The 13,641-nt window shown below is 37.6% G+C and overlaps 2 protein-coding genes across 2 annotated transcripts; both read right to left on the bottom strand.

Moving 5' to 3' along the window:
- Positions 1 to 1,330: 1,330 nt before the first annotated feature.
- Positions 1,331 to 4,853, bottom strand: LOC136746802 (collagenase 3). The gene is made up of 10 exons (XM_066699578.1): positions 4,731 to 4,853; positions 4,241 to 4,482; positions 3,981 to 4,129; positions 3,695 to 3,820; positions 3,418 to 3,579; positions 3,172 to 3,304; positions 2,652 to 2,785; positions 2,112 to 2,268; positions 1,864 to 1,967; positions 1,331 to 1,660 (listed from the first exon to the last, which is right to left on the bottom strand). Exons 1-10 carry the CDS (start codon positions 4,836 to 4,838, stop codon positions 1,560 to 1,562), a joined length of 1,416 nt encoding a protein of 471 aa, XP_066555675.1. The 5' UTR covers positions 4,839 to 4,853; the 3' UTR covers positions 1,331 to 1,559.
- Positions 4,854 to 8,175: 3,322 nt separating this feature from the next.
- On the bottom strand, positions 8,176 to 12,177 carry LOC136746801 (collagenase 3). Its single transcript, XM_066699577.1, has 10 exons — positions 12,028 to 12,177; positions 11,636 to 11,880; positions 11,344 to 11,492; positions 10,998 to 11,123; positions 10,721 to 10,882; positions 10,461 to 10,590; positions 10,010 to 10,143; positions 9,709 to 9,868; positions 9,143 to 9,246; positions 8,176 to 8,641 (listed from the first exon to the last, which is right to left on the bottom strand). The coding sequence occupies exons 1-10, from the start codon at positions 12,130 to 12,132 to the stop codon at positions 8,541 to 8,543; spliced, it is 1,416 nt and encodes a 471-aa protein (XP_066555674.1). The 5' UTR covers positions 12,133 to 12,177; the 3' UTR covers positions 8,176 to 8,540.
- Positions 12,178 to 13,641: the final 1,464 nt, after the last annotated feature.

The raw sequence follows: 13,641 nt of genomic DNA, 5'->3' as shown, positions 1-13,641 counted from the left end.
TGAACTTATTGTTTTTCCCATAGATATCTTAGATTGAATAACCAGTTGCTTCTTGATGTTCCCTGATCACGGTTCAAGGGCAAAGGAGATCGTGCATTCTCTGTTGCTGCACCTAAGTTGTGGAATGGTTTACCTTTGTCTGTCAGAGCTTCAACATCTGTCAATATGTTTAAAACCAGTCTCAAGACATATTTGTTTAGTGAAGCATTTGGAGCATTATAAAGGTTCTTGTAAACAATATATCTAATTAATTTATAAAAAAAAAAAAAAATTAAAGCATTGTATTATTTTATTGTAATTGTACAGCACTTTGGTACAGTGCTTTATAAATAAATTTTGATTTGATTTTGATTTGATTTTGCTAAATTAGTAGCACACTTAATTTATATTATATTTCACATTATATTTTGAATAAGGGACATTAAAGCATTTGGAAGTATATCCATAATATACAGCTTCAGTCCACATCCAATGTGCTTTAAGGAACTGAATGACATTTTGTTTTTCAACTGTGTTGGAAGAATGAGTTCACATTGTACCATTTTGCAATAAAGTCTTTATACTATAAGTTAAAATTTCACTTTGGTTTCCTTTGCCAGGTCTGTGTTGATGATCTAAGGTCTATCATAATCCCACCTTTCAACACAGTAAATCTTGTTATTATCTTACATCTGTAACAATAAATGATTGTCCATTGCTCCAAAAGTGAATCAGCTGCCATCGATGAGTACGCTCTTATCTTGTTCTCGCCTCACAGGCCACTGACTGTATTTCTGTGTGTTATTAAAAGAAAAAGAGGAAAAGGTACTTGCTTGCTATTGACTCATTGAGTATCTTTAAATACACTGGTTTGAAGTACATAATCAGGCTGTCTATGCATTCTTGCATTTCAGCCAGCAGAGCAAGCTAGTGCATGATTGCAAATCACATTATGCAAGTGAGCTATCTAATTTAAATCAATTTTAACTTTTTTAAATGTAAAATTATTCATCGGCTTAGGGGTACTTCATCAGCACAAAATAACTAACATGTTCCTGGGTGTTCAGAGATTAGTCCATTTAAATTAAACACCTGGGTTCATTTACTGGGGGGAATGTCAGCAAGGAAATTAATTCATTCTGAGAGAGTAGTGAAGGGGTGTGCTTTTGGCTTCCAGTGAAAATACTGATATGTGTATATATATATATATATATATATATATATATGTTTTTGTATTTAAGAACAGGAAAAATAATGTAACAAAGCAAATAAGCAAATAAAAAACACCCTAAGTAAGATGATATAAAACTTTCAACGTAAATACAATACCAAAAACAACAGATAATTTCATTTTAAAAGTTTATTGTCACAAGCGGTTTACAGAAAAACAAGTGATTTCAGTTTACTTTCTATTTTTATGTTGATTACAAATAATATAACATTCAATTCAATATTGCAATAAAATATTATTTTAAAATATCAGTATATAAAAATATATATTAAAGATTTCTTCAAAGGTTAATACTTTATGAATACCATAAGAACAGAGGGGTGGTGCAGTGCCTGGCCCTCAGCTTGTCCTAACAATCCAGCAAGTAGTTGCTTTTTAAGATCCGGAACATTCTTTTAGTTCTGATGCTGTATTCAATCATTCTGGGACCGCTCAGCAGATATGTAAATCCTAAAAAGATAATTTTTCAAGGTTAAAAATGAAGCACAAAGTAACACTATACACACACACAATAGCACACCAACTGAGGGCATAAAGCGAGTATTACCTTTTACTCTTTTCTCTCCGGTCCCCATATCAGCTATGGTGTATTTGGGAGTTTAAAACCATTACTGCATTAGCACAAAGTCATGTATTCGTATGTACATATTCACCTTGCTTTTGGAAGGCAGCATCGATCTTCTTTCCAATTCCAGGGAAGTCCCTCGCTAATGATCTGGGGAATCCTCTGTCCATTTGTTTCCTGGCCTCGTTATAACTGAAACAGAAGCAGACATCAGGAGGATGACAAACCTGGCATTACTAGTTTGCTGTTCAGTCTGCTGGTTTATTTGTTAGTTCCATGGACTTGGTGTGTGGTTCAGCGTATAAGGCTGAGAAGTGCAGGACACGGAAAAAATACCTGTAGTATTTGTTCTTGACAAAGAAGAGGGTTTTGCTGCTGTCCTTGTCATAAACAGCAGCATCAATTTGCCTCACACTGGTGGGAAATCCCAAGCGTGAGATACTCTGCGGTGCACCCAGGATGTCAAAGCCAGAGAGAGTCCAGAATTTGTCTCCTGTGGGGAACAAAATAAATTCTCTGCTGTGGTGATTGTCGAGAGACATTTGTGAGGCATAGCCAGAGAATTTAATCCATACATTTAGTTAAGAACCTTTAGAGACATAGATTATCGTAATAAGGAACCTCTGAACTGTGACATAGGGAGGCAAAGTTGTGCACAAGATTTGGTAAATGGAAAAGCGAACATAATGGATATGTGAGAAAGGTAGTGGCAAAAACTACCGTAAAAAATGTTTAATTTAAAGAGCAATGCAACTAAGTCTTACAACACTTATAGTACAAATACAAAAGATACACAGTGAACAAAAGGCTTTGCTGTGTAACTGAGATCTCTCAGAGTTGTGAGGTGATTCTGATGGGTTCAGACACCAGTCTTACCTTTGAACAGAAAGACTCTGTCGGTGTGAGGATTCTCATAGGCAGCGTCTATGCTGGACGGCAGTGTGGGCCAGAAGGAGCTGATGGTGTACTGATGCACACTAGTGAACTGAGGATGACTACGCCAGAAGAACCTACAGAGAAGCAGCAGTGAAAGGAGCTCAGCAAGATCTTACAGCAGTTTACCTACAGAGGCATAGCTGACTGTCTGTTCCTACACATGAACTGTTTTATTCTTATCACTCTTTTTGCCACACATGAGAATTACTTGTCACAATTAGTTTTTTAGTAGATGTCCAATCTCCACTGATTTCTCCCTTTTAACTTTTAGATTTTGTTCTTTAATCTATAAGTTCGGTGCGGTTCTGTCACCTCACCATGCCCAGTATTGAAATTTTGGTCTTTAGATTTTCTATTCCTTCTATTCCCTATAAGTGAAACACGAGGAAATGTGATTGTGAAGCTCAACAATAATAGACACACACAGTGTATACGCATAGGTACATTTTTTGTTTTTCACCTGTCTTTGAAAATCAACGTCTCTCCACGCATGGTTGTAGTTGCATCCAAAACAAGGTTGGCATCACAAGCGTCAGGGGTAGTCGGGGGAGGCTTTGGTTTGGGTTCCTTGGGGTCATCCTCAGGGTTGGGACCTGAGTACAAAGAAAACGTTCATATTGACATGCCATACAGCAGCACACTCGCTATTCTCTGCATAATGCTTGCTTCTCTCTCAGGAGGGCACATGATGGTTCACACTTTATACCGTAGAGGGACTGTATTCCTCTGACATCGTCCTGAGGGAGGGCAAAACTCCTGGGATCAGAATAGCTGTAGATTGGGTACATCAGAGCCCCAGGGTCTTTGGAGTGGGACAGTCCCAGAGCATGGCCAAGCTCATGGGCAGCCACCAGGAACAGGTTGTACCCTGCAGGAGAGATCAGTGTACAGTCAGATGACAGCGGTGACTCTGTGTCTTTGCACTGATCTGTATTGAGCAGTGCAGTATTGCTCCACAGTATTCAAGGTATGAACAAACTTACCACGTGATCCACTGGTGAAGGTTTCATCATCATCGAAATGAGCATCGCCACCGATCCCAGGTGCAGGTGCGAAAGCATGAGCCAAAGTGCCATCTGGCCCATCAAAAGGGTAGAAATCACCATGCTCTAGGAGGAGGAAATGAAGACTGTTGAGACACTAGACCTGTCATTGAGTTTACTGTAAATAAATGATGAGGCTTTCTTGTAGCTTTACTTTTCCAGTAAAGTTGATGATAGAGCTTTCTGTAAGCATTCAGGTTTTTATACTTAACAGAAATACATATACCTCGAGCCCCAAAGGAGATCATGATGTCAGCGGTGCCGCTGTAAATGCGGGTGAAGCGCAGAGGAGTGACTTTGGCCCACACCTGGAGAGCTCTCTGTATCGCATCGTCCACTTCGGAGACAGACATGTCGGGGGTGTAGTTCACGACCCTGGAAAATACAATTAATAAATAAAACTAGGTCAATAAATGCTGTTCCAAATTACATAATCTTAAATACACAAAAATATGTTTTATTTATTTTTTATTGATATATATTTACCTGTAGGTCAAACTGTTTCTCGGCCACTTCAAATCTCCGGGGAATGTGGAATATCTGGCCACATCAGGGACTCCACAACGCGGCTTTTTCATCACCTCTACTGTTTCGGAGTCAAGACCTCCTGTCACTGTCAGACCAAAGAACTTCTGCATCTCTTTCACCTTCTCAACCATGGGATTCAACAGTCGTTTGAAAGTGGGTCCTTCTGAGGTTTTGTAGTCATAGAACCTTTTCAGATAAGACTGCGATAAAATGAGAGATGGTCATTGATGGTTACTAATCCACAAACAAAGACCAAAACAATCAATTTGAGTATATACTGTATTATTAATTTTCAGAGTTTTCAGCATTAAAAAGTTGTTATATGTCATTTTTGTATTATTGTTTATAGATAATAATAAACCTTTTCACAAGCATGTTCACATTTATAACAAAACAATACAGAATGCAGGTGTTGTAAAAGCTTCACAGTAGCAATAAGAAAGCTTACCTCTGCAAAGTCTTTGGGGTCTTTGTTGGCAACTGGTGCATTCGGAGCGGCCCAGGCTGCACAAGCAAGGACCATCAGCACTAGTGACTTAAAGCCCATTGTCTTCATATTACCGACTGTACCTTTGTCCGATGGTTTGAGCACCCTGTGTGCAGCCCTCTTTTATGGTACACAGAAGCGAGCCCTGTGAGTCAGCCGGGTGACTCACTTCATCACAGCCAATGGGCGACTGAGGAGAGTATTAGACAATTACAATTACATTCCTATACACTTTTTTGAGTATTATATATATATATATATATATATATATATATATATATATATATATACATATATATATATTATATATATATACAATATAATTACTGTTATTTACTATTATTATTATTATTAGTAGTAGTAGTAGTAGTAGTAGTAGTAGTAGTAGTAGTAGTAGTAGTACTGGTATTTGTTGTTTATTTGATGCATTCCTATGTCTAATATAGATTAAAGGGTTTTAATCATACTTGATATGGTTCTAGGAAATTTAATACATGCTGCTTATTTTCTATAACAGTACTATAATAATATAGTGCTCATAATAATAATAATAATCATCATCATCATCATCATCATAATAATGCAAGCAATGTTATTTTCATATGTGAATTATTTGTTTAAATATATATATGATTCTAAAATACAGTCGGATCTATTGACAGAGTATTTTTATTACCGGTAGAAGAAAAAATGCATGATACTGAAAATAATAAGGATTTTACTCAAATACATACACGTTTTTAGTATGTTAATTAAGTATGATATATATTCTAATCTGTTCGTTAATGTCTTACGATCATATAAAGTTAATTTGTGAACATGGAATTGGCAGAAAAGGTATAGGCTATTAAAAATAAATAGGATGTTGTATTGAGATCCAGAACAAATGTGTCAATAGTAAGTAATGTAATTGCAATATAGGACAATTCAGATATCAGATGAATACCTATTAGATAACCTGTGGGACTGTGTAATAGCTTGATAACATTCAAGTAGATCAGAGACCAATCAACCATCCATTGCGACCAATAAGTGCATCTAACTGGCTGCTGTACAATAAACCCTCTGAGACTACAGACTGCGAAAGTTCAAATTAATAATTGGAGGAAAGGGTGTAAAAGATAACGAATATAAATAGCACAGATTTGATGTATATTGGGAGTGGAGCAGGGGGAGATGATTTATTGATAAAATTGATTATTTTAATCATGCTTCATTTTTTTGTATTTACTTAATTATCTATAAATATGTGTTTTCTTGTTTTATGTATGTCCTGTATCATGCATGCTTTGGCAATAACCAATCAATTAATTTGTTGATATGCCGGGGGAGTATTTGTGTTGCTTTCACGCTCTTCGGTTATTTGACATCTTCAGCAGTTTCTTACATTATCCGTGCGCTAAGACCATATTCTACTGGCCATTGGCCTTTCTGTGAATATGAAGCAAAATCTGTACTCCTAGTTTATAACCCCCGTCCATCGGTGTCAAGGACTGCAAAGAGCACAAATTGTGCCAACTAATTGTGTCATTTTATTTAATAATTTAAATGTATTAGCAGACCCCCTCCTCCAGGGCGACTACAGTTTGTACAACCATTTGAAAGCATTATAAAAGTCCAGTAGTACAATCAACACAAAACACAATAAATGTTCAGCCTAGTTCGATGAGTTCACAAGTGACGACATAATACAGATGAGTTGAACAGAGAGGATGTAAAATGAGTCTTCTTTCCCAGGAGGACCTGTCTGGAGGTCTGGGTGAAGTGTAAGGAGAATCACCACCCTATACATAAGAATCGTAAAAATGATCTTGCAAAAACATTCACATGATACCAAATACAGTTTCCCAGAAAGCGTATTAGCGTGTGTTAATAACAGTCCCAGTTCGTGAAACTGTGCTGGCCATTCTTAGGAAAACCACAGGATGTCTTAAACTTTATTATTGAATTGGGAAAGAATTAATGTAATGCTTTGGCGCCACTTGCTGGTAACACAGAGAATAGCACCCCAGTTCTCTCAATCCTCCCTATTAAGGTTGCCCGTACACTCCGGAGCCTGGAGGCGGAGCTGAGGTCATGGAGCTGCTCCACTCTCTCCCCCCTCAATTAAACTCTCCCAGATTCATTGAATTAGTAAAATATGTAACTGTAGGTATTGTTGTGTGTTTGGGGTTATAAAATAAGTTATACAATAAAATAAGACAGTGCCCTGTCTCGATGTCAATATATTTGTATTCTATTCACACCATTGTTGCAGCAAGATTGTGTAACCCACGGAATTAAGCTTTGTGTATAGTTGTGGAGAGGTCAGCTGTAGTAGTTCTGTGTAGCTGATTTAAGAAAACAAAAAAAATCCAGGCCATAGAGAGAACAGAAGACACAGGAGAAGTGTGTGATCAAGTTTGGGATTCCTCATTGATGTCATCTAGTTGGAAGGCAAACAAAGGGAGTCTTCCTCTATATGATAGTATGTTCTTTAGAAAAAACTTTAGATGTGTCTCCCAACTGGCCATCTCCAGAGCGTTTCGTTATAGCTGAATAAACGTTTTTGTATTATGCTAATAAAATCAGGCCCTGAGTATTCCTTGTCCGCCTATCTATTGAGGGAGTAAATTTCTCCCTATTAATAATACATATGTTTATTAATTGTAATTCTATGACACCTTCACTTTCTCGCTCGGTTCAGTCCATTTTCACACTTTTTCGTATCTCCAAATGATTTCATTTCAGTCAAATTGTTCATCTGCCTGAAGTCACCTCATTTTACAGCTATCTGTTATCTGAGATGTCCTGAATTTAGATTGACCAATAGTTGGTTGCCAGAGAGTTAAGGTCACATGCTGGAGTCATGCCTCCTGCATCTGGAATGCCACTAGGGTTGCCACTTTTGAGATACGAAGATACCGCCTGGCAGTGAGTGCTAGCGAAACATCAACCGAGGGTGGTGCTGGTGATTTAACGACAGGGGGGTTGGGTTGTTTGCGGCAAATCATACACTGATAAAAAATGTAACATTATATCTGATAGATTACAGTGCTTAGAATAACCAGACGTCTTCCACAAATACTGGACAGGGGGTCAAAATACATACAAATACTGGACAGTTACCAACCGGATGGCAACCCTAATTGCCACAGTCAGACATCTTTATTTCTACTTTTTCATGTTTAATGGTTAACCAGGTGTTTATGTTATTCATATTTTGGTTTTGTTTATCATGTTAGAAAATGTGTAGCAAAGCAAAACAACTTAAAAAACATTATAATGATCCCATCCTAGTTTGCAGTGTTTTTTGTGGCTCTGGGGCAGCTCCTAATCTCTGGAGCCACTCCTTAGCTGGAGCTAGCAAACCCAGATCATTGCCCACCCATCACAGTTGTACCCAATGAGGTATGGAGACAATGGGGACAATTGTAATGCATTATTTATTTCAGTTTTGAAATGGTTTTATATTCAGTGCTTTATTACAGAAAAAGATAGGACATTGCCAAGATCAAAGTACTGACTACAATACATGTATAAGCAATATTTCAAAAAATCTAAGTAAAAACGTATTGTGTCAATACAATAAAAAATAAAAAATAAAACTCATGTCCTGTAAAAAAAAATTGCATTCACAATAAATTAGTAAAACAGATTATATATATAAATCAAATCAAGAACAAGAACAAATAAATGATTAATACAAATATCATATCAAATGCTGAAAAAGCAAGAACATTTTCTGGTATTCAATTAAAAGCATTCCTGGCATATGGACAACAGACAGGTCTAACAACCCAGGAAGTGGTTGCTTTTCAAAGCTCTGAAAAGTCTTAGGCTTCTGTAGCTAATCTCAAACATCAGATTTCCATTGGTGAGGTACATATACCCTGCAACACAGAAAATAATCACATTTGTTATGAGCAGCTGAAGATTACACAAAGAAAAGTGCAATTAAAAAACAAAATCCTGGGCATGCATTCTTCAAGAGAAATCAGAGAAGGCTTTTTATGTTAAGAACTCATTAAAGCTTTTCTTTTTGTAGAATGATTGAAGAACTTAGGTATTCTTGGTCTTATTACACTCTTAGCTTATGTGTCTTTGAGAAAGTGAGAAGCTTTGCCAAGTAGCTTTCTATGCAAATCTTTATAATCGCCAAACATTGCTCACGTTTTTCCTCTAAGACAAGGGTGGCTAGCTCTGGTCCAGGAGAGCCGCAGGGTCTACAGATTTTAGTTCTATCCAGATCGTTAACTGCTTAATTGAACCAATTGTGGGTCTTAATTAGGCAAAATGTCCCTGAATTGAATTGAATTGGTAATTCATAGAGACCTACAAAAACTGCAGGATTGTGGCAGAGTTGGCCACCCCTGCTCTAATATGTTACTTACCTCTGTCTTGAATGGCTGAATCAACTTTTCTGCCAACTCCAGGAATGACGTCCACAATCCGTTTTGGATAGCCTTCGTCTAGTTTTCTCTTGTCTTCATCGTAACTGTAACAGAGAGGAAAGGTAAGAAAGTGGAAATAGATCTAGCAGAGTAATATAGCAGCTTATTCTCCTAGCAATCATGTAATTTAGCACTTTAAATAACTAGGCTTCCTTATGCTCCTGCTTACTTAAACATTGTTAGATCTCCTGTTGTTCACTGTGATTTTCTCCTATATTCTTATCTAGGACTTCACGGCATGATGTCCGCACTTGTCAACCCTTTGCCTTGTTATTTTTATTAGCTGTGCTTCTACACTCTTGTAATTCTAAAATTTTACTTTGTATCGATACTTAAATTTTGTATTGAATTGTGTTGCTGCACGTTTGTAATGCTTGTGTAACCTGTAAGTTGCCGTGGATAAGGGTGTCTGCCAATGCATAAATAATAATAATAATAATAATAATAATAATAATAATAATACACAGCTTTGAATCATTTAATCTACTCTTGTCAGGCACTCTTACCTGTAGAACTGTTCACCAACAAAAAAGAGGGTTTTGCCCGAGTCTTCATCGTAAACGGCAGCATCAATCTTCTTGACATTCCTTGGCAGGCCCAGGCTAGAAATGTGTCGAGGATAGCCTTCCTTAATATCAAACCCATACAGAGCCCAGTACTGACTCCCTGTGGATCGAGAACATGGAGAGATCGTTTATTCGCATTTGTTTCCAATAAATCAAATCACATACACATTTAGAACGCACTGACATTGATATATCCTTTTTTTCAACCATATACAACACGACAAACCTCACATAAACTTACCTTTAAAGAGGAACACTAGGTCCTTTGATGGATTCTCATAAGCAGCCTCAATATTGCTGGGCAGTTCAGGCCAGAAGCTTGTGATGGTGTACTGCTCCACCGGTGTATTCTGACCAGTATTGCGCCAGAAGAACCTGAAGACAAGTATGCATACATTTCATATAGGCATAATATATGCATTCAGACGCTAATCATTTCTTACTCCATCACTACTAAGTAAACAAAACACTTCCTCTAAGTTATAACTGACATGATATGATCTTTCATTCCCATACTTAGAGTTATTAATAAGATGCAGTCATATTGCCACTACGTTAGATGAAAGAATACTCCTAAATATTCCTTAGAATGTCTCTTTTTCAATTTTATTTCATCTGTGCCGATTACGATTGGCAGAGTCTAAAGGAGGTGATAGTAATTATTTTATTTTGTTTGTTGGTTTGTTTATTACCTGTCTTTAAAGAACATCTTCTCGCCACGCAGGGTTGTGGCTGCATCCAAGACCAGGTTAGTATCGCAGGCGTTGGGGGTGGTGGGGGGAGGCTTTGGGTTGGGGTTCTCGTCAACATCCGTGTTTGAGCCTGATCAAAGATGTTTGGCAGATTGATAGTGAGATATCAAGAGTGTCAACATGAGGGAATGGTGTTACACTGTGCACTGCATAAATCATTAAGCCTTTCTGAAACATTGAGTTCAAGAGCTCTTACTAACCATAGAGGGACTGTATTCCTTTGACATCATCGTAAGGGAGGGAGTAACTCCTGGGATCAGAATAGCTGTAGATTGGGTACATCAGAGCCCCAGGGTCTTTGGAGTGGGACAGTCCCATAGCATGGCCAAGCTCATGGGCAGCCACCAGGAACAGGTTGTACCCTGCAGGAGAGATCAGTGTACAGTCAGATGACAGCGGTGACTCTGTGTCTTTGCACTGATCTGTATTGAGCAGTGCAGTATTGCTCCACAGTATTCGAGGTACGAACAAACTTACCACGTGATCCACTGGTGAAGGTTTCATCATCATCGAAATGAGCATCGCCACCAATCCCAGGTGCAGGTGCGAAAGCATGAGCCAAAGTGCCATCTGGCCCATCAAAAGGGTAGAAATCACCATGCTCTAGGAGGAGGAAATGAAGGCTGTTGAGACACTAGACCTGTAATTGAGTTTACTGTTCATTCCATGAGAAATAAAACTCATCTGTGTAAAATAACCTCTCTATAGCTTTTCTGGCACCATTTCAGTTATAGTAAAAAAGTCTAGCTGATTATACAAAGCTACAGTTACAAAGTATTTCTGTAAGCATTCAGGTTTTTATACTTAACAGAAATACATATACCTCGAGCCCCAAAGGAGATCATGATGTCAGCGGTGCCGCTGTAAATGCGGGTGAAGCGCAGAGGAGTGACTTTGGCCCACACCTGGAGAGCTCTCTGTATCGCATCGTCCACTTCGGAGACAGACATGTCGGGGGTGTAGTTCACGACCCTGGAAAATACAATTCATAAATAAAACTAGGTCAATAAATGTTGTACCAAATTACATAAAGTCTAGAATTAATGTCTGTTCACAGCTACAAAGTTCCTAAAACAAGCATTTTTATTGAGCACTTCATATATGTATATATTTACCTGTAGGTCAAACTGTTTCTTGGCCACTTCAAATTCCCTGGGAATGTGCTGTATCGGTCCATGTCAACGACTCCACAGCGTGGCTTCTTCATCACCGCCACTGTATCTGAGTCCACAATCCCTGTCACTGCCAGACCGTAGAACTTCTGCATCTCTTTCACCTTCTTAATCAGCTCGGGGTTAAACTTTCGCTTATATATGGGCCCGTCAGCAACAGTTAAGTTGTAGAATTTCGTCAGGTAAGACTACAAAAGAGATGTAGTGTATTTATTAATTAATCAGTACAATGCAGAAAAACATATGTGTGCACATTAACAACGTGCAGGTACCAATTTACCTGTCTGGTTAAAAATCAGATACAAAGTGACAATGATGGAAGAAGAGAATCTTACCTCCGCCACCTCCATATCAGTTTCATCGGCGGCAGGCGGCAACAACGGCGCTGAGCAGACTGCGGCCGCCAGGCTCAGGAACACCAGAACGTGGAGAGACCTCATCTTCTCTCGAGTACCTGTCGGCCGGTGTATACTGCCACTGAAAGCAATGCTTCTTAAATACACCAAGAGTCTAGGATGATTGAGCAATTTATTTACTCACGTTTTTTGAAGTCCAATGAGTAAAGGCCAGGAAGGAAGTTAAACATGCTCTGTTGTCATCGCTGATGAAATAATTTAGTAATGAACAATCAATCAGTCATCTGTCTCTCTATCCATCTATCATAATGGTAAAGGTAAAATTATAAATTGTGATATTTGAATTGCAACATTGTGATAGGGTGGGACCAGATTTTGCAGACTTTCTAAAATGAAAATAATGTTCTTCAGAGTGAAGTCTAGTTAGTTTTGTAATTAAATGTGACAGGGGAGGATGTTAGCACAATCAGGAAAATCCTTCCTCTCAAAATTGTCCATTTTAAAGTAAAGCCCTACTTTAATGTTATTTTTTAGAATTTGTAAGACTGTTTTGTAAAGCGAATTTTCATACAATTGTATTCAATTGACAAGTATTGACTTGGCTTTGCTATATAAACACACACACACACACACACAGCATCTCAACATTGCATGGGAGCTTCAACAGGAAAATATTAATGTGTAAATTCTGACTCAACACTCCATTACACCGTGTAACCTTTCTTTTTTTTTGTTCCTGGGTAGTAAGTGTTACTTCCTAATTGCTTATGCCTCAAAAGTATAGAAAACGGCTATTATTCCCCACAAACTTTGCTTTTGTGACCAGGACAGTGATATTTTGAAATGTACCTATTTCCAATGAGAAAACCTGCAAAATTATCTCTTTTCGTTCACATAAAGTCAGAAAAAAACAACATATGAATCCATATTAACACGTATTTAAACTAAAGTAATACAAAAATGACTACAAAAGATTTAGAAGTGAATAGTTTTTCAAGATTTATGGTTATACTGTATATTTATTATCAAAAAACTATTCACATTTTTGTATTTTCTATACTTTTGAGGCATAGCAATTAGGAAGTAACACTTACATTGTAAATTGTGTTACATAGTGTTATATATTGATTTACTTATTTCTTGCTTTTAGTTCTGCAATGAGTAATCATTATAACTGTTCAAAATAATCACTTTATACAGGCTTAAATGCTAGCCTGATCATTAAAAGGTACTGCTGTTATAGGAAAAAAAAAGCTTATTCATTAGTTCTAGGAGAGGACTCACACATTTGCAGCAATGTAAACTTGAAGAGTGCCTACTTTTGCTTCTGTTAACACTACCATAATTTTACACTGTGAAAAAAACACAGGATAATACCAATCTAGACAGGTGTATTAGGTCTAGTAATTAAAATGTTTGTTATCAACACATCCTGTTGCAGCGCATACAACTGCAAGGCTTCAGGAAAAGATGTTGTGCAAGATTGACTGAGAACATTCATTAGACCAGCCAGATTGTAAGATTTCACATCCCTTTCACATCCTATGCTCTTTTGTGTACATTGGTACGGTAGAGATTATGTGTTTCTCGCAT

The sequence above is a fragment of the Amia ocellicauda genome, chromosome 3 (assembly GCF_036373705.1).
Source record: "Amia ocellicauda isolate fAmiCal2 chromosome 3, fAmiCal2.hap1, whole genome shotgun sequence".
Lineage (NCBI taxonomy): Eukaryota > Metazoa > Chordata > Actinopteri > Amiiformes > Amiidae > Amia > Amia ocellicauda.
Note: the sequence above shows the minus strand (reverse complement) of the source record. Positions and strands in the feature narration are given on the sequence as shown.